A 21,586-nucleotide genomic window follows, 5' to 3' on the forward strand; every position below is an offset into this window, starting at 1 on the left:
GCAGCTGGTCCTCGTTGTCGCTAATTGGAGATCATACTTAACAAGGGCTTTTTTCTACCTGTGTTTGTGGGAGATTGTCTTTGAGTTAGTGTATGTTTCACCGCTGCGTCACGGTTTGTTGTTTTGTTATTCAGTTTATTTATATGTATTGCATAGTTTCACAGTGAAAATAAAATGTGGAACGATACACACGCTGCACTTTGGTCCTGCAGCAACGGCCCGCAGTCCGGAACCTCCAGCGGCGGTCCGCAGTCCAGAACCTCCAGCGGCGGTCGGCAGTCCAGAACCTCCGGTGATGATCCACGGTCCGGTGACACAAAAGCGGAGGGATCAGTGGGCAGAGCGGGGGTTACACCCCGAACCGGAGCCGCCTCCTCTGCTGGAGGATCCGTGGGATAAGAAGGTTCTGCGTACTGCACCAGAGCCGCCATAGACATTTGTCACCCTCCCTAACCCTCCCGTTGTTTTAAAAACATTTTTTTTTTAGGTGCATTCGGAGTCCGCACCTTTGGGTGGGGGGTACTGTCACGTCCTGACCATAGAAAGCTGATATTTTCTATGGTAGAGTAGGTCAGGGCATGACGGGGGTTTTCTAGTTTAGTTTTTCTATGTTGTCATGTTCTAGTTTTGTATTTCTATGTTGGGTTTTGTTTGGGATGATCTCCAATTAGAGGCAGCTGGTCCTCGTTGTCTCTAATTGGAGATCATACTTATGTAGGGTTTTTTTCTACCTGGGTTTGTGGGAGATTGTCTTTGAGTTAGTGTATGTTTCACCTCTGCGTCACGGTTTGTTGTTTTGTTATTCAGTTTATTTATATGTATTGCATAATTTCACAGTGAAAATAAAATGTGGAACGACACACACGCTGCACTTTGGTCCGCTCCTTCCTACGACAACCGTGACAATATGACCAAATACCATTATCATATGACAAAAATGGCTGACCTTAACAATGATGGGGTTAGCTTATTAACATGATTTAGATGGTGATTTTATTAGCTAAATTATTTTTTTACCTGGCAATATGTAAAGCTAGCTGTCTGACTACATAGACTGGTACTATTATGAAATGTACAGTTTAGTTAGCTAGCTATGTAGCCATTAATTTACTTACAGTTCTCTGCAACAACAAAAATATTATGTCCTACACTTTTCTACTCTTTGGTGTTGTTGTGCACCTCCATTAAGGGCACTAGCTACGTTTTCACTAGGGTGAACACTGACTCATCTGAGTTGAAAAGTAAAAGATCTAGCTTTGGTGCTAGCTTAGCTGGCTAATGTTAGCCTAGCCAAACTAGCATTGCATCACTTGGTATAAAACTATTTTTACACAATATCTCATCACCAGTAGTTCGCTAGTTACATAGCAATATAGCAATACATTTATGAAATGTCCATGACCTTTTACTCGTTTCAAATGTTCCAAACATTTACACATTGGAGTGCTATGAATATAGCTACCTCTCCTCAGCAAACGCCACAAAGAGAAAGAGAGAGCGCATAGTGAAAGGGAAAGAGAAGAAATTGCGCATTGCTCCGTTCATCTTCCAGGCCATGGGCTGGCTGCCTCTAGGCAGTGGGGACCGGGCACAACCAAAAGCGTATTTAGCGTCAGCGGTATCCAATCATAAAATGAGGAACTGAGTAGCACTGTGGTGAAAAGCCACATAAAGTCAGTAGTTGCCTGGCTCTTTAGAGTAAACTTTACCTGTTTCTAATATTGAGGGGGTAATGACCCCCTGTCCCCCCCCCCCCGCAAGTTATGCGCCTGGTGGTGTGAGTGTGGGCGCACATGGTGTGTATGTTTGTGCATGTGTGTGTTAGCACGCATGTGTTTGTATGTGTGTGTGAGTGTGAGTGTTTGGGTGGCCGCATGTGTGTGTTTAGCTGAAGATCAAAGCGTCTTCTGTTATCACACAGAGCGACGCTGGGGCTGCAGACCTGAGATGATTTGAAGTCACAAAGAGACTTAACGATCAGTCTGGACCAGACGCACCGCCGCCATCGTTACGACTAAATGCCTGAGCGCTAGGCTGCAACGGTGAGCTCGGCTAGTAGGCACAATAACAAGGGACCTGGGTCCTTGCCTTTCATTTACAAAGGGACACAGTGACACACAGACCAAGGGCCAGAAATTAATCTCCAGCTGGTCTATTGCCTTGTGACTGTCGAGAAGGAGGTCAAAGTTAAGGGGGAATACAACCACTTTTCAACCTCATAATCATTACGTCCAGCATCATACCAGTGTCTCTGAGAAAAAAGCAAATTTCTACGTTATGTACTTAAAAAGATATGAAAAAACATAATTACGTAGAAAACAGTGATTTTCTAAGGCTATGAGATTCAAGGTGATGGAGGGAGCAGGGAAATGGCTAGAAACACATTGCAATTTTTACCTTTCAATGCAATTTCATGATGCCATTTTTTAGGACCATAAAAACTTGTTGCTTTTGTGTAGACACTGTATGGTGCTGAAGATAATACAGTGCCTTCAGAAAGTGTTTACACCCCTTGACCTATTCCACATTTTGTTGTATTACAGCCTGAACTCATTGATTAAATATATGTTTTTTTCTCACCCATCTACACAAAATACCTCATAATGACAAAGTGAAAACATGTTTTTAGACATTTTTGAAAATGTTTTGAAAATGAAATACCGATATATCATATTTACATAAGTATTTACAGCCCTGAGTTAATACATGTTATAATAACCTTTGGCAGCGATTACAGCTGTGAGTCTTTCTGGGTAATTTGTCTCCCAGTGTCTGTTGGAAAGCAGACTGAACAAGGTTTTCCTCTAGGATTTTGCTGTGCTTTGCTCTATTCCGTTTCTTTTTATCCTAAAAAACTCCCTAGTCCTTGCCAATGACAAGCATACCCATAACATGATGCAGCCACCACTATGCTTGAAAATGTGAAAGGTGGTTCTCAGGGATGTGTTGTGTTGGATTTCCCCCACACATAACGCTTTTTATTCAGGACATAAAGTTAATTTCTTTGCCAATTGTTTTGCAGTTTTACTTTAGTGCCTTGCAAACTGGCATGCATGTTTTAGAATATTATGTATAATGTCCAGGCTTCCTTCTTTTCACTCTGTCATTTACGTTAGTATTGTGGAGTAACTACAATGTTGTTGATCCATCCTCAGTTTTCTCCTATCATAGCCATTAAACTCTCTAACCTTTTTAAAGTCACCATGGTCACCAAGTCATCATGGTGAAATCCTTGAGTTTCCTTCCTCTCTGGAAACGGTATCTTTGTTGGGACTGAGTGTACTGATGCACCATCCAAAGTGTAATTAATAACTTGACCATGCCTAAAGGGATATTCAATGTCAGTTTTTTTTACCCATCTACCAATAGGTGCCCTTTGCAAGGCATTGGAAAACTTCCCTAGTCTTTGTGATAGAATCTGGGTTTGAAATTCACTGCTCGACTGAGGGACCTTACAGATAATTGCATTTGTGGGTTACACAGATGAGGTAGTCATTAAAAATAATGTGAACTCTATTACTGCACACAGAGTGAGTCCATGCAACCTTTTATGTGACTTTTGAAGCAAATTTTTACACCTGAACTTATTTAGGCTTGCCATAACAAAGGGGTTGATCGCTTATTGACTCAAGACATTTCAGCTTTTCATTTTTAATGAATTTGTAAAAAAAATTAAATATCATTCCACTTTAACATTATGGGTTATTGTAACACAACAAAATGTGGAAAAAGTCAAGCGGTGTGAATACTTTCTGAAGGCACTGTAAATATAAAAAGTGGTGGAATGACCCTTTAATAACCTATTGTTCTGGTCTCTTTCTGGGGTACTTTAAGGTGATTCACCCTCAGTCCACACACAGCAGGTTATGATGAATGACTACCTAAGGGTGTGCTGAGCTTTAATTTGATATTAAGTATTCATCCGCCAAAAGGTCCCCTCGTCCTGTTTTTCATTATCATCTAATCACTCTGTTCTCGGGTTGTCTACTTTTTCTCCTCAGAGAGTTGCCCAGGAATATTTGGACTACTGTAGTTCTAGATTAAAGAGGATTGAGGAACTAATGCAGTTTAGACTCTGTTCATTATTCTAATAGAGACCTCACAGGTAAATCCAGACATTCTCCCTGCCTGTCTCAGAGGGTTATCTGGGGTGTTCACTCTGTTGGCCCAAGTGTTTCCCCTAAATAGTTTTTTCTTGGCGGAACACCAAGCCCCCTAAAGTAACAGAGTTCTGGTAAGCCTCCGCCCTTCAGCAAACAAAGGAAAGTATGAGGAGCTCAACAACAATGACAGGAATCCAGGAATCCAGTAATAGGTTTTACCCAGAAATAAATTACCAACAAGCACTAGTTCATGGTAAACAGGTTTGGTGCTACAAATATCCAGTGGTGTAAAGTACTTAATTAAAAATACTTTAAAGTACTACTTAAGTCTTTTTTTGGGGGGTATCTGTACTCTACTTTAGTATTTATGTTTTTGCCAAGTTTTACTTCACTACACTCCTAAAGAAAATAATGTACTTTTACTTTTTATAAATTTTCCCTGACACCCAAAAGTACTCGTTACATTTTGAATGCTTAGCAGGACTAGAAAATGGTCCAATTCACACACTTTAAGAGAACATCCCTGGTCATCCATACTGCCTTTGATCTGGCGGGCTCACTAAACACAAATGCTTTGTTTGTAAATGATGTCTGAGTGTATATATATATATATATATATGTATATAAATTGTGCCGTCTGGTTTGCTTAATATAAGGAATTTGAAATGGTTTATCCTTTTACATTTGATACTTAATTTTAGCAATTCCATTTACTTTTGATACCCAAGTATATTTAAAACCAAGTACTTTGAGACTTTTACTCAAGTAATATTTCACTGGGTGTCTTTCACTTTTACTTGAGTTATTTTCTATTAAGGTATCTTTACTTTTACTCAAGTATGACAACTGAGTACTTTTTTCACCACTGCAAATATCAAACCACTTTTTTTGACAGGGGGCAACAGAGGTAAGAAGTGGATCCGTCCTTTGTATCCTGCTGAGTAATGGTAGGGGAAACACTGTTGGTGTACTGTACCTCTATCTGGGAGCTGTTGTCAGTGTCCTGGCTGTCCTCTGCTGAGAGCAGGCCTGGGAAGTTCCCCTCAGGCTGGTCTTGACTCTGGTCTTGGTCCTGCTGATCCTGGTCCTGGCTGGCCCTGTTACTGTCCATGTTATGTGGTTGTTCTGGGGACAGCCATCTCCTCCACCGGTGACTGTACAACTTCACATCCACTGCCACGTCCTCCTCAGCCAGCGGCTGCCCCTGCAGGTAGGAGTAGGAGACCCCTGGGGAGCACAGATAAAGAGGAAGAGGGGAGATAAGTAGAAGTGGTACAGTATAGGAGGAATAGGCTGTTTTTAGTTGCAGTGACATAGGTACACTTTATTCTAAGAGAAATAAAGCAATAATGTAAACATGTTATGATTTAGAAATAGATAGATTTATAAGTTATGAGTAATTTTTTTATCATACCAACATTTTCCTTTCCTCAAAAATGTAAAATGTGATTACAATATAACTCCTTAATTAGCTCAATCATTCTGCTCTCTCCTCAATATAATTTGTAAGCCAAGACATTCTCAACTATTGACCTTTTTAAGTAGTTAAACTGAAATGAGAAACGGGCTATATTGTACACCAGTGGATCCTAGCAGCATAATTATATAGAACAATAATATTTTTATGGTCAAAAAGGCAGTGGTCCAGTGGTGGAGCCAAAACTCTGGTCTGGTCATTAATCTTCTGCCACTCTCATAACTCACTGTCTCAGTGGACTATTCCTCATTGCTTTATGGAGAAATTATACTACTTTGGATGAAACACATGCAGAATAGCATTGAAGCAGTGACTCAGCATATTTAAGACACACCAGTGGCCCATAGTCATACCTAGCTTACCTAGGGCCAAGAGTTTTTCCTGACCATGTGAGCTGACCAGGATAAACTCTGATCAGGTCACAGTGAGGACAGGACACACAAACACACACGTGCCTCACGGATCCAAAAAGTTGGACCCGTCCCAAAATGGACCTGGGGCTTTCCCACCTAGACCCAATATGCATAAATAAATAAATACAAATAATATAGAGACCCGTTCCGAACGGACCCAAGGACAACTAGACCCGTTCTGAATAAACCTGTTCGGATCCAGACTCGGTTCGATCCAATCTGAGGGAGGGAAAGCAGTGGAAAAATATGTTTTTAAGCTACTTTATTAACCGGAGCTGATACAGTGTGAGAGGAGGGAGAGCGGTTCCACTCAAGCAGGCAGGGGAGGGACCATACTGTGAGCAAGTGACATGAGGAGCAGGGAGGAGGGAGGGAGAGAGGAGAGACAGCAAACAAGCCTAATAGACTAATAGCTGCCATAGCTAGGTTATTTATCGTCAAATATGATTGCGTAGTACCTGTCTTGGACTGCTTGTCTGCATCAAACCGGGACAAGAACCTAGTTAAGCTAGCTATCGTTAGCTAGCTAGACTACCTGAGGCTGCAGTGCATGCGCTTTCTGATCTTACAGTTACAAATAACATCTCCATTCAGAAAATGAAGTAGCAGCCTGCCTACCTGTTAGCTCTTGTTTGTTGTAGCCTATTATTATACCATTTTTCTCTCTCTTTTTCTACTGCAGGAGTCGTGTTTGGAAATGCACAAGCCCTTCGGGACAAGTCAGTTAAAATTACACATACTGTACCCGAGACCCGTGACAATCATATCAGATCCGACCCAGATCCGTGACATTATCCGGATCAGGTCTCGGGTATTTGGGTACAGGTGAATCCGCAAAGACCTCTAACGCACACACAAATGCATGCAAAAACGCACACTCGTGACACCAGGCAGATCATCACTTCAGACAGTGTGTCCTAGCATAGGTTTATCCTTTTAATCACTTTCCCACTTACAGTTTTTCCCCCAGACTCATACAAAAACTGACATTAGTTCAAAGCCTGCCTGCCTGACCGTTAATGTCATTCCAGCTATACTAATGAGGGTAGTTGTATAAACAAACAACAAATGGCTGCCCCCCCCCCCCCCCCCCCTCGCCTCATCCTCCCTCCCCTCGGTCCTCCCCTCTCTCTCTCTGGGCCCCAGATAGACCAGAAGTGTTTACCATGAGAGCAGGACTAGGGAGGTGAGAGTGGAGTGGAGAGGCTTAACATGCTAATGTGCCCAAAGTGGAGGCTGACAGTTTCACTCTGTAATGAGCATCCGCAAAGTAAACAGCTCAGAGACCAGCTGCTGCACGGATGAGACCACAGAGACTAACTAACTAACTAACTAACTCTCGCACACACACACACACACACACACACACACACACACACACACACACACACACACACACACACACACACACACACACACACACACACACACACACACACACACACACACACTTGCAGGAGAAACTGCAAGAATTCTAAAGTTAATGCTGAGGACACTACACGGAGTCCAATGTGCTGTACTCTAAATGTACTACTGGCTTAACTAAACTGTATATATTGACATCACAGACAATGCCAGTCATCAGTGGCAGCAGGTAGCCTAGCGGTTAAAGAGCGTTGGGCGCATTAACCAAAAGGTTGCTGGTTTGAATCACCAAGCCGACAAACTGTCAATGTGCCCTTGAGCAAGGCACTTAACCCTAATTGTGCCTGTAAATCACTCTGGATTAGCGTGTCTGCTAAATAATGTGAATCACTAGACCACACGTATGAAACCATAGTCTCTATCAGTAGACTACACTTTCTCTGCATCAGCTAATCTTTATCATTTTAAACCACAGGTCATTCTAAAAGTCTATCAATAAAGGTTGGACAAATCTTTCCGGAAGTTCTTTAATTCAACACAATTGGATGCTGATCACAAGGCTAAAACATAACAAAGTTGACTGACGCAGACAGACTCCCAAACAGAGTCCTTGAGGCCCCTCTCACCACCACCCCCCTGTGAGCTCTTCTCATTATGAAGTCTAGGCAGCTATGTCTGTTTGGAGTATGTAGCATGCTGCTAATTACTATTCAGATCTCAATGCTGTTGTTCTTAGGTGTCTAACACTGCCCCTGTAGCCAAGCATGCATATCCCCCCCCCCCCCCCCCCCCACTGAGACAATGTATGCCTGCAAGATCCCCTGTCAAAGAACACTGTATATTTCGATCCAAGGGGAACATACAGTATACATTCCACGAACACATACATCATCTCTCACCCTCCAAAGGATCTTTGTTAGACACTTCAATATACACTGCACAAAAAAATAAAGGGAACACTAAAATAACACATCCTAGATCTGAATGAATGAAATAATCATATTAAATACTTTTATCTTTACATAGTTGAATGTGCTGACAACAAAATCACACAAAAATAATCAATGGAAATCCAATTTATCAACCCATGGAGGTCTGGATTTGGAGTCACACTCAAAATTAAAGTGGAAAACCACACTACAGACTGATCCAACTTTGATGTAATGTCCATAAAACAAGTCAAAATGAGGCTCAGTAGTGTGTGTGGCCTCCACGTTCCTGTATGACCTCCCTACAACGCCTGGGCATGCTCCTGATGAGGTGGCGGATGGTCTCCTGAGAGATCTCCTCCCAGACCTGGACTAAAGCATCCGCCAACTCCTGGACAGTCTGTGGTGCAACGTGGCGTTGGTGGATGGAGCGAGACATGATGTCCCAGATGTGCTCAATTGGATTCAGGTCTGGGGAACGGGCGGGCCAGTCCATAGCATCAATGCCTTCCTCTTGCAGGAACTGCTGACACACTCCAGCCACATGAGGTCTAGCATTGTCTTGCATTAGGAGGAACCCAGGGCCAACCGCACCAGCATATGGTCTCACAAGGGGTCTGAGGATCTCATCTCGGTACCTAATGGCAGTCAGGCTACCTCTAGCGAGCACATGGAGGGCTGTGCGGCCCCCCAAAGAAATGCCACCCCACACCATGACTGACCCACCGCCAAACTGGTCATGCTGGAGGATGTTGCAGGCAGCAGAACGTTCTCCACGGCGTCTCCAGACTCTGTCACGTCTGTCACATGTGCTCAGTGTGAACCTGCTTTCATCTGTGAAGAGCACAGGGTGCCAGTGGCGAATTTGCCAATCTTGGTGTTCTGTGGCAAATGCCAAACGTCCTGCACGGTGTTGGGCTGTAAGCACAACCCCCACCTGTGGACGTCGGACCCTCATACCACCCTCATGGAGTCTGTTTCTGACCGTTTGAGCAGACACATGCACATTTGTGGCCTGCTGGAGGTCATTTTGCAGGGCTCTGGCAGTGCTCCTCCTTGCACAAAGGCGGAGGTAGCGGTCCTGCTGCTGGGTTGTTGCCCTCCTACGGCCTCCTCCACGTCTCCTGATGTACTGGCCTGTCTCCTGGTAGCGCCTCCATGCTCTGGACACTACGCTGCCAGACACAGCAAACCTTCTTGCCACAGCTCCTATTGATGTGCCATCCTGGATGAGCTGCACTACCTGAGCCACTTGTGTGGGTTGTAGACTCCATCTCATGCTACCACTAGAGTGAAAGCACCGCCAGCATTCAAAAGGGACCAAAACATCAGCCAGGAAGCATAGGAACTGAGAAGTGGTCTGTGGTTACCACCTGCAGAACCACTCCTTTATTGGGGGTGTCTTGCTAATTGCCTATAATTTCCACCTGTTGTCTATTCCATTTGCACAACAGCATGTGAAATTTATTGTCAATCAGTGTTGCTTCCTAAGTGGACAGTTTGATTTCACAGAAGTGTGATTGACTTGGAGTTACATTGTGTTGTTTAAGTGTTCCCTTTATTTTTTTGAGCAGTATATATGGTGGAAAGTTATGAAAAATGAATAATTCGGAACACACCATGACTGGAAAATAGAGACCCTTAACAAATGTGTTGTGCTTTTCATGGAATGTCTTTCTCTGAGTCACTGTGAATAAAAACCACATGCGCTGGTGTCTGTTGATCACTCTCTCTGTAATGGTTTATACTTCTCCCAACTGGTTCAGGGCCAGTGAACTCTCTCATTATCAAGGAGAGACTCCATGGTCTGTGTTAGTCATTTTAGAGGGGAAAGTACAGACCCCTGAGGAACACCCCGAATAATATCGTAGCAGGACGAGGCTTCTCCATGGATGTGTGAGTTCCTTCAGCTTTGTGTGAGAGAAAATCTTCCCCCTCCGTTCCTCTTTTACCCCCCCCCCCCCCTGAATGCCCTGCAAACCTTTGCTGTGACTCTCAAGAGTGGCTCTGTTCGCCCGACTCACACCTGTCAACACGACTAATCCACAAACGCCAGGAGAACTGTAATTTGGTTTCACCAAACGCTTTCAACGACATTTAGAAGATCATGAAATCTCGGTGCAACCCTTCTTTTCATTCTCTTCCTGGGTATTAGGGTCCCGCTGGTTTTCCCCTTTCTCTGGTTGTCTACCTGACTCAATGGCACTGACAGGGCACTTCCGTACAAGGGTTCGCCCATACTGGAGAGAGGAATGTTGTGTGTGTGTGTGTGTGTGTGTGTGTGTGTGTGTGTGTGTGTGTGTGTGTGTGTGTGTGTGTGGTGTGTGAGTGCATGTGTGCATGTGTGCTGCATGTGTGCTGCATGTGTGTGCCCACAAGGAAAATTATAGGCTTTGGGGTTAAGTGTAGGGTTACATTTAGGGTTAGAATTAGGGTTAGGGGTTAGGTTAAGGGTTAGGGCTAAGTTTAGGACTAGGGGTTAGGGAAAATATGATTTTGAATGGGAATCAGTTGTTTGGTCCCCACAAGGATAGTAAAACAAATGTGTGTGTGTGTGTGTGTGTGTGAGAACGTGCATGTGTATATGTTGGAGGGACATCTTTTGGCTCTGACTGTCTCTTTTTGAGGGTGTCAGAGCACTCTTTTCCACCTCCCCATTGAAAGCAGCTCCATCAATGTAGCAGGAGCCCTTGCCAAGCACATGGAGATAAACTGGGGCCCTCAGGTATGCACAGAAACCCTGGACATACAGTGCCTTGCAAAAGTATTCATCCCAATTGGCGTTTTTCCTATTTTGTTGCAATACAACCTGCAATTTAAATGGATTTTTATTTGGATTTCATTTAAGGGACATGCAAAAAATAGTCCAAATTGGTGAAGTGAAATGAAAAAAAATACTGGTTTCAAAAAATTATAAAAAAGAAAAAATGGCAAAGTGGTGTGTGCATATGTATTCACCCCCTTTGCTATGAAGCCCCTAAATAAGATCTGGAGCAACCAATTACATTCAGAAGTCACATAATTAGTTAAATAAAGTCTATCTGTATGCAATCTAAGTGTCACATGATCTGTCACAAGATCTCAGTATATATACCAGTTCTGAAAGCCCCCAGAGTCTGCAACACCACTAAGCAAGGGGTACTACCAAGCAAGCGGCACCATGAAGACCAAGGAGCTCTCCAAACAGGTCAGGGACAAAGTTCTGGAGAAGTACAGATCAGGGTTGGGTTATAAAAGAAAAAAGTGGTCCTATGGACAGAGTATCTGTCCATAGGACCACTTTAAACCGTACACTCCACAGAGCTGGGCTTTACGGAAGAGTGGCCAGAAAAAAGCCATTGCTTAAAGAAAGAAATATGCAACCACGTTTGGTGTTCACCAAAAGGCATGTGGGAGACTCCCCAAACACATGGAAGAAGGTACTCTGGTCAGATGAGACTAAAATTGAGCTTTTGGCCATCAAGGAAAACGCTATGTCTGGCGCAAACCCAACACCTCTCATCACCCCAAGAACAACATCCCCTGCTGCCACTACCATGCTGTGGGGATGTTTTCATCGACAGGGACTGGGAAACTGGTCAGAATTGAAGGAATGATGGATGGTGCTAAATACAGGGAAGTTCTTGTAGGAAATCTGTTTCAGTCTTCCAGAGATATTAGACTGCGACGGAGGTTCACGTTCCAGCAGGACAATGACCCTAAGCATACTGCTAAAGCAACACTTGAGTGGTTTAAGGGGAAACATATAAATGTCTTGGAATGGCCTAGTCAAAGCCCAGACCTCAATCCAATTAAGAATCTGTGGTATGACTTAAAGATTGCTGTACACCAGCGGAGCCCATCCAACTTGAAGGAACTGGAGCAGTTTTGCCTTGAAGAATGGGCAAAAATGCCAGTGGCTAGATGTGCCAAGCTTATAGAGACATACCCCAAGAGGCTTGCAGCTGAAATTTTTGCAAAAGGTGGCTCTACAAAGTATTGGCTTTGGGGGGTGAATAGTTATGCACACTCAAGTTTTCAATTTTTTTGTCTTATTTCTTGTTTGTTTCACAATAAAAAACAAATTCCATATTCAAAATGGTAGGCATGTTGTGTAAATCAAATTATATAAACCCCCCAGAAATTCATTTTAATTCCAGGTTGTAAGGCCACAAATTAGGAAAAATGCCAAGGGGGTGAATACTTTCGCAAGCCACTGTATTGCCACCTTAAATGAGGCGGGGCTGAGAGACTGAGGGGTCAAGTGGTTGTTCTGGAGTTGACATGTATAAATAATGATCAAAAGCCATAGAGATCATATAAGACACTGAGGTCATAAATAACCTTCTGGGGATGTACTGGATGTACCTCAGTAATGTATCATTTTGACTTTATTTCACCAGGAAGTTAGCCTTGTGAAACCAGCCTGATCTTGTGAACGCAGCAGTCAGTCTGCTTGACCAGGTTACCAGGAAGTCCCATTGAGGCCAGAAAAGCCAAGGGAGTCTCCCCCTGGAATTCCCCACAGCTATCTTCCTGGTGAAATAAAGTCAAAATGAAACATCACTGAGTTTTAGGCACATCCAGTACACCTCGTCCCCAAGCACATGAAGATATCTCCCTGGGACCAACTGGGGCCCTCAGGTATGCACACAAACCCTGGACATATAGCCTCCTTTATGACGTGAGGCTGAAAAAAACAGCAAAAGGTGAACACTTAGAGAAATCACACGTAATTGGATGTACACAATGTGAAATAATGAGGCTTCAATTAGTATAAATCCCATTTAATGGGAGTAAAATGACAATTATTTCTGCGATCGTGCCGGCGGGTTCCCCTCATTAGTGATCATTCAGTGAGTGGTGTTGGCAGGAGTACTCTGTCATCATACACAGACACAGCTGGGAGCCTTGGAAAGGTCAGCAAATAACTTCAGCCTTGAGCCAGAAAAGTCAGAAAAGATGATGATGTAAAAAGTAAATGGAACTGCAAACGACATTCCCCTACCTTTCTCTCCCCCCTTTGTTCCTCTTTAACGTTTCTGAGCACAACGGGTGAGCGGGTGAGTGGAGCTGGTTCACATGCTTGAGTTTTCAAAACCTACTTGATTTATTAATCTTAATTAATCTCCTGAAGAAGACAAAAACAGTGAGGTTGTCCCTTACAACTCGATGAGGGAGTGAGAGAGAGGGGAACGAGGGAGAGAGAGAAAGATGGAGAAAATGCCCAAAAAAGAAAAGAAAGACCAAGCTTTTCTGTCTAAATGAGAGGGGATAAGTGATGAGGGAGAAGAGAGTGACAGAAGGGTTGGAAATATTCCTCTATGAGTTTGGGTTCTGAAGTCTAACTCTCCTCATTGGTCTGTCTACTGTTGCTCGTCCACAATATTGATTCACAAGATCAACACTATACTACAGGGCAAAAATCCATAAAACAAAGCAGAAATAACGGTGAGGCGTATAGTACACAAACTCTGCTTCTGCTGGGTAGAAATCAAATGAATACTAGATAAAAGGTACATCATTATATAGAAGATAAAAGCACTGGGTAACTATTTGGAGGTTTTCTTTTTTTTAAAGAGTGAGATGGGGGTGAGAGGGAAGGAAAAATGTACACTACTCATATTTTCTGTCCATCAATGACAGAGGCAAACTGCAAAAATGGCCTTCGCTCTGTCAAAAGAGAACTTGAACTCTCCTTGTCCCAGATATTCCCACAGGGTATGTTTGACATTGGCCAGATGGGCTGGCAGACAGACAGAGGAGACCTGATGCTCTCACACAAGTCAGAGCAGAACCTCTCACGTGAGGACGCACAGGGTCACCCAAGTGCAAGGCCAGGGGCATGGATGCACAAACCACGAGAGAAGAAAACCGAGGGAAAACATCGGGGGCGTCCAAAATAGCACCTTATTACCTTAATGTGTAGTGCACTATATAGGGAATAGGGTGCAAGATGGGACTCATTCATAGATAGAAAAACCTTCCAGGAGGATATTTAGCAGCCATGTTCAACCTAAACAGAGGCTGTGGACAGATAAGCCAAGGCAGAGAGAAGATCTGACCGATGAGTTAATAGAGTTTTAGTGAAGATGGCTGTCCCTCTCTAGGCCTGATCTCACATCAAATATGAGGTACAGGGACTGTCACCGCTCCTTCACAGACTTCCTCTGTACTCTCTCTGATAACACTCTTCACAACCAACTCTCAATTCTTTTAATCAGTTAGAGCTGATCTTTTTGTGCCGAAAGTGATTGCAGCTTTCACTGTTGATTATAGTTCATTTTAGTCATAGTTTAGTTCTGAGAGGATAATTGTTTTGTGCTGTAGACACCTACGATTTGTCTGTTCTACAAAGTGTGGAGACAAAAGAGGAAGATTAACAATAACACATTTGGGCCAGACACGGGAGCCATGCACACTCCCTTCAGACATTGTAATTATACAGAGGAAAGTGTGCTGTGTTCTCTATCTGTTCCAACATGTCCCTTGACTATTTTCTACCCTAAAACATAGACTTGTTATTACCCCATAGAGCTGACATGGACAGATTAGTAATCCTCCGGGGACAAACAGCACCTGTTCAGTGCTGCTGAGACACTGAAAAGAGATGCATTCTCACTGCGTCCCAAATACTACCTTATTCCATATGTAGTGAACTACTTTTGACCAGGGCCCATAAGGAATAGGAAATAGTAGTGGACTATATAGGGACTAGGGTGCCTTTTGGGATGCATTCCTAGTGACCACGCTACAGTCGTCATTTACACTCTAAGAAATGCTGGGTTATAAACAACCCTGTTTGGGTTATTTGGTAACCCAGCACTGGGGAAATATTGGACAGAAGACACGCTTGGTTATTTTGACCCAGCCAGTTGGGTTGCATGAATAACAAGTTGGGTTGTTGGGATTACCCAAACACGGGATAATTGAACCATCAGTTGGGTATTTTCTACTCTCATGCTGGGTTGACCTCGCAGCTCTGTCTTTTTTAATGTAATCCTTAGGTTATTTTCAGGAGGCGTGGCTTACTGGGGTTGTGGCTTTCAGATAGATCTTATTGGTCACCCATGAGAGTAAATGTAATTCCATACAGCAAGTTTACATACAGCAAAATCAAATAGTTCTTTTTTTTTTTTTTTTTACACATTCCTCTATAATATTAACATTTTACATATTATAATAAGGTATACCACCTTATTGTATCCCAACAACAGGATTTACATCGGCTTTTAGGGAATTCATACAATTCTGTAAGCATCAATGAATGTTCAAAAATGTCAATGTTCAACCTTAATATGTGATAACTATACAAGAGAATAGATGAAGAGGAATGACATTTACTCTAATGGGTGGCTAAAAATAACTATCTGAAAGCCACGCCCCTACTAAACTATGCTTCCAGTCATCTGATCTGACCCACTGGGGCATATCCCAATAACCCAGCACCAATAACCCGTCTTTTTTTTAAAAGAAAACAACCCAACTAAGTGACCCAACGCCTGCAAGCCAGCAGTTGGGTCTACCAAACACCCAGAGTGTAGAGTGGTGGGCTGGCTACCTGTTCTTCTTTTGAAATCTATGAAACCCACACGCACATAAAAGCACAATGGCACACACACTGGCTGAAGTGATCCCTGTGCTGTTAAAGTAGGGTAGACAAGGGATAAAACACTCTCAAACTGAATGCAAAGCATCTCTATGACAGTCACCGCTTGGTACATCCTGTCATCCTGTCTGACTATGTCATGCCCACACGATTGCTGCAGACATGTTGTTTTGTCAACAATTAGTCCCATCTTTCTAGATGAAGTCTCCGCATTACAAGCATCTGCTGAGCTACGGGGTGAGACTGCAAATAGGACGCAAAGAGACTTCCGGAATTGACAATGTGTCCAATACTGTATCATATTATCCAGGGGGGCACAGCGAAACGCAGAACTCCACAACACAGAACTCCACAGCACAAAGTCATCAAGGCCCCCTATGGACCCTGGTCAAAAGCAGTGCACTACATAGGAAATAGGGTGCCATTTGGGACTTAACCTAATGCAAGCTAGTTCACTCAGGTATATGCATTACAGATTTACATTCAAACAGGGTAGGAACAGAATACTGTCATGGACAACATATGTGTCAAGAGTGACATTCGATTATGCAGACCATATAAAAATATTAAAGTGGAACAAAGTACTCCCAATAGCCTTGTAACACGGTTGGGTCTGTCGTAAAAATAAAAGTGTGTGCCACAGGCCGAGCGGAAGAAAGAGGCGAGAACAACGGGCCATAAATAATAACACCAATCTGCACCCATCCAAAGTGTTAATTACATTCACGCGAGAGCTGCAGGAGATTAATTAGCTCAAGACTAATGTTGCGTTCACACTCTGTTCCACAGTGCTCGGGGAAACTGATCCAATGAAGAGGTCTGTCAGAGTGTGTGTTTGGGTGGGTAGAATGTGTGTGTGTATGTATGTATGTATGTATGTATGTATGTATGTATGTATGTATGTATGTATGTATGTATGTATGTATGTGTGTATGTATGTGTGTATGTATGCATGCGTGTATGTGTGTGTGTGTGTGTGTGTGTGTGTGTGGAGGGTAACATTCTGGTTTAGCTCGAGGTCCAAATTAAATGAAATCTCTATCAATTTGTTACATCTGAACAAGATTTCTCTCACTAGGGTATACACCTTACAGATCCATATTCAACAAGGTTAGGAACAGCTCAATAATGCAGTCATTGAAAGATGGCCTTACTTTAAAGAAGAATCCATTCAGTTTATCACCAGAATCCTTTATGGAGAGTATGTGAAACTTGTTAATTACATGGAGTTTCCTGAGCAAAGGCCCCTAGTCACAAATACAGTCACAAACCTCAATCACAGGGTTACAAACCTCAATCATAGGGTCACAAACCCCAAATACAGGGTCACAAACCCCAAATACAGGGTCACAAACCACAAACACACGGTCACAAACACAGACTCGAACCACCAGGGAGTCTGCCATCACCACTGTGGCTTTCATGATATAATCACTGGTTCTCTTTACTCAAAGACTGGTCAGCGTATGTACTGTACAGAACACGCTGCACTTACTGTAACAAACAAAACACACACAACACACACACAGAGAAGACATGGAGGGGGAGAGCGTGAAAAATAGAGAAAGAGAAGGAAAGAGAAAGAGAGGGAAGAGCCGGAGAGAACAACAAAGGGAAGTGAATTACTGCCTAATATTACTGTATGGTGTGAGTGACAGAGGACATGTGGAATTCCACATTCTGGTCTGCCAGCCATGGAGTGGGTCATATTTCGCTAGATTGAGTGATAGCGTACAGGACAGAGTGTGTGTGAGAGTGTGTGTGTGTGTGTGTTTTTCTCCCAGTGTATGTATAAGAGTATGTTTGTTATTCACTGCAGAAAAAGCATGAGAAACATTGCCATGGAATATTTAACACGTTTCACATTTAAGCCCTCTCATCTGAGCGACCTCAATCTCTTTTTCCCACTCTTCTCTTCTATTGCTCCCTCATAGGTGTTACTTAGCAGAGACGTACATTTAAAGTCAGAGCTGTAGTGGCAGTGAATGGACTGGGTTAGGATGTACAAAAAGCCCTGAGCTCCACTCAGACACTTCACTTCAATACTAGTCGCTTCATCCCCTAAGCTTTCACATATGTCTACGTGTGTGTGTGTGTGTGTGTGTGTGTGTGTGTGTGTGTGTGTGTGTGTGTGTGTGTGTGTGTGGTCTAATTTTACTATCCTTTTGAGTAGCAAAAGTCCTCACATGCATAGTAAAACAAGAAAAATCGTAGGTCCCCAAAATGAAAAATCCTATTTTAGGCTTAGGGGTTAGATTTAAGGTTAGGGGTTAGGTTTTCTCTTTTCTCTGTATACATCAATGATGTCGCTCTTGCTGCTGGTGAATCTCTGATCCACCTCTACGCAGACGACACCATTCTGTATACTTCTGGCCCTTCTTTGGACACTGTGTTAACAACCCTCCAGACGAGCTTCAATGCCATATAACTCTCCTTCCGTGGTCTCCAACTGCTCCTAAATACAAGTAAAACTAAATGCATGCTCTTCAACCGATCGCTGCCTGCACCTGCCCGCCTGTCCAGCATCACTTCTCTGGACGGTTCTGACTTAGAATTTGTGGACAACTACAAATACCTAGGTGTCTGGTTAGACTGTAAACTCTCCTTCCAGACTCACATCAATCATCTCCAATCCAAAGTTAAATCTAGAATTGGCTTCCTATTTTGCAACAAAGCATCCTTCACTCATGCTGCCAAACATACCCTCGTAAAACTGACCATCCTACCAATCCTCGACTTCGGCAATGTCATTTACAAAATAGCCTCCAATACCCTACTCAACAAGCTGGATGCAGTCTATCACAGTGCCATCCGTTTTGTCACCAAAGCCCCATATACTACCCACCACTGCGACCTGTACGCTCTCGTTGGCTGGCCTTCGCTTCATAATCGTCGCCAAACACATTGGCTCCAGGTCATCTACAAGACCCTGCTAGGTAAAGTCCCCCCTTATCTCCACTCACTGGTCACCATAGCAGCACCCACCTGTAGCACGCGCTCCAGCAGGTATATCTCTCTGGTCACCCCTAAAGCCAACTCCTCCTTTGGTCGTCTCTCCTTCCAGTTCTCTGCTGCCAATGACTGGAACGAACTACAAAAATCTCTGAAACTGGAAACACTTATCTCCCTCACTAGCTTTAAGCACCAGCTATCAGAGCAGCTCCCAGATCACTGCACCTGTACATAGCCCATCTATAATTTAGCCCAAACTACTACCTCTTCCCCTACTGTATTTATTTATTTTATTTATTATTTTGCTCCTTTGCACCATATTATTTATATTTGAACTTTGAACTTTCTTCAAATTATAAATCTACCATTCCAGTGTTTTACTTGCTATACTTTATTTACTTTGCCACCATGGCCTTTTTTGCCTTTACCTCCCTTATCTCACATCATTTGCTCACATTGTATATAGTCTTATTTTTGTCTACTGTATCATTGATTGTATGTTGTTTTACTCCATGTGTAACTCTGTGTTTTTGTATGTTGTCGAACTGCTTTGCTTTATCTTGGCCAGGTCGCAATTGTAAATGACAACTTGTTCTCAACTTGCCTACCTGGTTAAATAAAGGTGAAATAAATAAATAAAAAAATGATGCTGGTATTAAACCTTGGGTTGCACGGGCCTTATGCAACTTTCTGCCCTGTTTCTATATTGTACATCCGACCAGTCTGGAGAGGGTGGGAGAACATGAAAGGCCGAGAGCTCAGAGGGGTCACCCATAACAGTTCAACAGGAAGAAGACAATTATTGATAAAGTGCTGAGGTATTGGGGTAAGGGTTAAGGTTAGGGTTACGGTGAGGGTCAGGTTAAGGGTTAGGAAAAATAGGATTTTGAATGGGAATACATATTTTGGTCCCCACTTGGATAGTGAAACCAATGTTTGTGTGTGTATGTGTGTGTGCGTGCACTTGTACAATATCTCTTCTACTTCTCAGACTTTCCCATCACTGTGAGAAGTTATGGTAACTAAGACAAGGATCATTACAGCAAGAGAGCAGGTAGAGACAGATTCTGTCTACCTGAGAACCAGAGATGGACTCAGTTCCAGAGTCTCTACAGTTCCCACGTCTCTACAGTTCCCACGTCTCTACAGTTCCCACGTCTCTACAGTTCCCACGTCTCTACAGTTCCCACGTCTCTACAGTTCCCACGTCTCTACAGTACCGGAGTTGGAACAGGATCATTAGCTCAACCTTTTGATTGCCATCCAGTGTAAGAAAACCAGTGAGTTTTATTTAGGCCTCCCGCAGTGTTCTAAGGCATTGCATCGCAGTGCTAGCTGTGCCACTAGAGATCCTGGTTTGAGTCCAGGCTCTGTCGCAGCCGGCACCGACCGGGAGACCCATGGGGCGGGGCACAATTGGCCCAGCATCGTCTGGGTTAGGGGAGGGTTTGGCCGGCAGGGATGTTCTTGTCCCATCGCGCACTAGCAACACCTGTGGCGAGCCGGGCGCAGTCCACGTGGTGAGTTTCCGGTGATTCCTGCGACACATTGGTGCGGCTGGCTTCCGGGTTAAGCGGGCATTGTGTCAAGAAGCAGTTGGGTTGGTTGGGTTGTGTTTCGGAGGACGCCCGGCTCTCGATCTTCACCTCTCCCGAGTCCGTATGGGAGTTACAGCAATGGGACAAGACTGTAACTACCAATTGGATATCAAATTGGGGAGAAAAAGGGGTACAAAAAATATATCTATAAAAAAAGAGTTTGATTTAATGTTATACTGGTATATCAGATAACTCCACTTTTTGGGAATGAAAATGAACATTGGTTTGTTGTTTAGTCATTAACACACACTCTCTCACTCTCTCTCTCTCTCTCCCTCTCTCTCAAGGAAATTAGGGTCATTTCAATCACATCGATCAAGGTTGGTGCTTTGGTCTAAATACACTGCCGTCAATTTAATGGCAATCTCTTAAGAGGAGTGTCTGCAGCCAAACAGTGTGTATGGGGGACCTTGCTTGTGCCAGAGACCCTTTAACTGAGTCTATCTATCTATCTATCTTTGTTTGTGTGTGTGTTTGCGCGTGTGTGTGTACGTGCATGCGTGTGTATCTGGTGATTGATTGACTCTGTGTGTATTGCCAGTGGTTTCTCTCTCTCTGAGGGGTTAAAGAGGCACAGTGAGGGCCTTGGGCCTGCCTTCAGTCTGGCTGTTAATCCATCAGCATCAGAGAGCCTCTCCCTGTCACTACCAAAGAGCCTCAGCACTACCCTATTATCAGAGTACTGTGTAAACACACGTCACACACACACACACACACACACACACACACACACACACACACACACACACACACACACACACACACACACACACACACACACACACACACACACACACACACACACACACAGAAATCAGAAGTCAATGAGATATACAAGATGCCTGCAAAATAGCTGAAGGGTCCATCTACCATACAAGTGAAGGGCAGTTCGTTTTCCTGAAAATATATAGATTTACAATTGTTATGTGTAAAAAGAGTCTCAACCCCCCCAAAATGTAGCCGTATTTGCATTCTCTGCAGTTCATTCCTGCTGGGTTGTAACACCATCACAAAGCAACATTATAGAATATGAAAACCCAGGGTTGAGCTGCCGGTAGGCCTTAATTAGACAGCTTCCATCTAAGCCGTGGAGCTCTCAGTAGCTAACCCAGAGTGACAGACAGACACAGAAAGCCAGCTAATACCAAGCTTACAGCTAGG

At 43.5% G+C, this 21,586-nt stretch overlaps 1 protein-coding gene across 2 annotated transcripts in view; it reads right to left on the reverse strand.

Moving 5' to 3' along the window:
* LOC106590128 (plexin domain-containing protein 2) overlaps window positions 1-21,586 on the reverse strand; it is a 193,414-nt gene that overhangs the window by 96,130 nt on the left and 75,698 nt on the right. For both annotated transcript variants that reach the window (XM_014180733.3, XM_045710524.2), the window contains exon 2: window positions 5,080-5,330. In XM_014180733.3, the coding sequence (XP_014036208.2) occupies window positions 5,080-5,330 (251 nt within the window). The remainder of the gene's footprint in view (window positions 1-5,079; window positions 5,331-21,586) is intronic.

The sequence above is a fragment of the Salmo salar genome, chromosome 29, assembly GCF_965601325.2.
Source record: "Salmo salar chromosome 29, fSalSal1, whole genome shotgun sequence".
Taxonomy (NCBI): domain Eukaryota; kingdom Metazoa; phylum Chordata; class Actinopteri; order Salmoniformes; family Salmonidae; genus Salmo; species Salmo salar.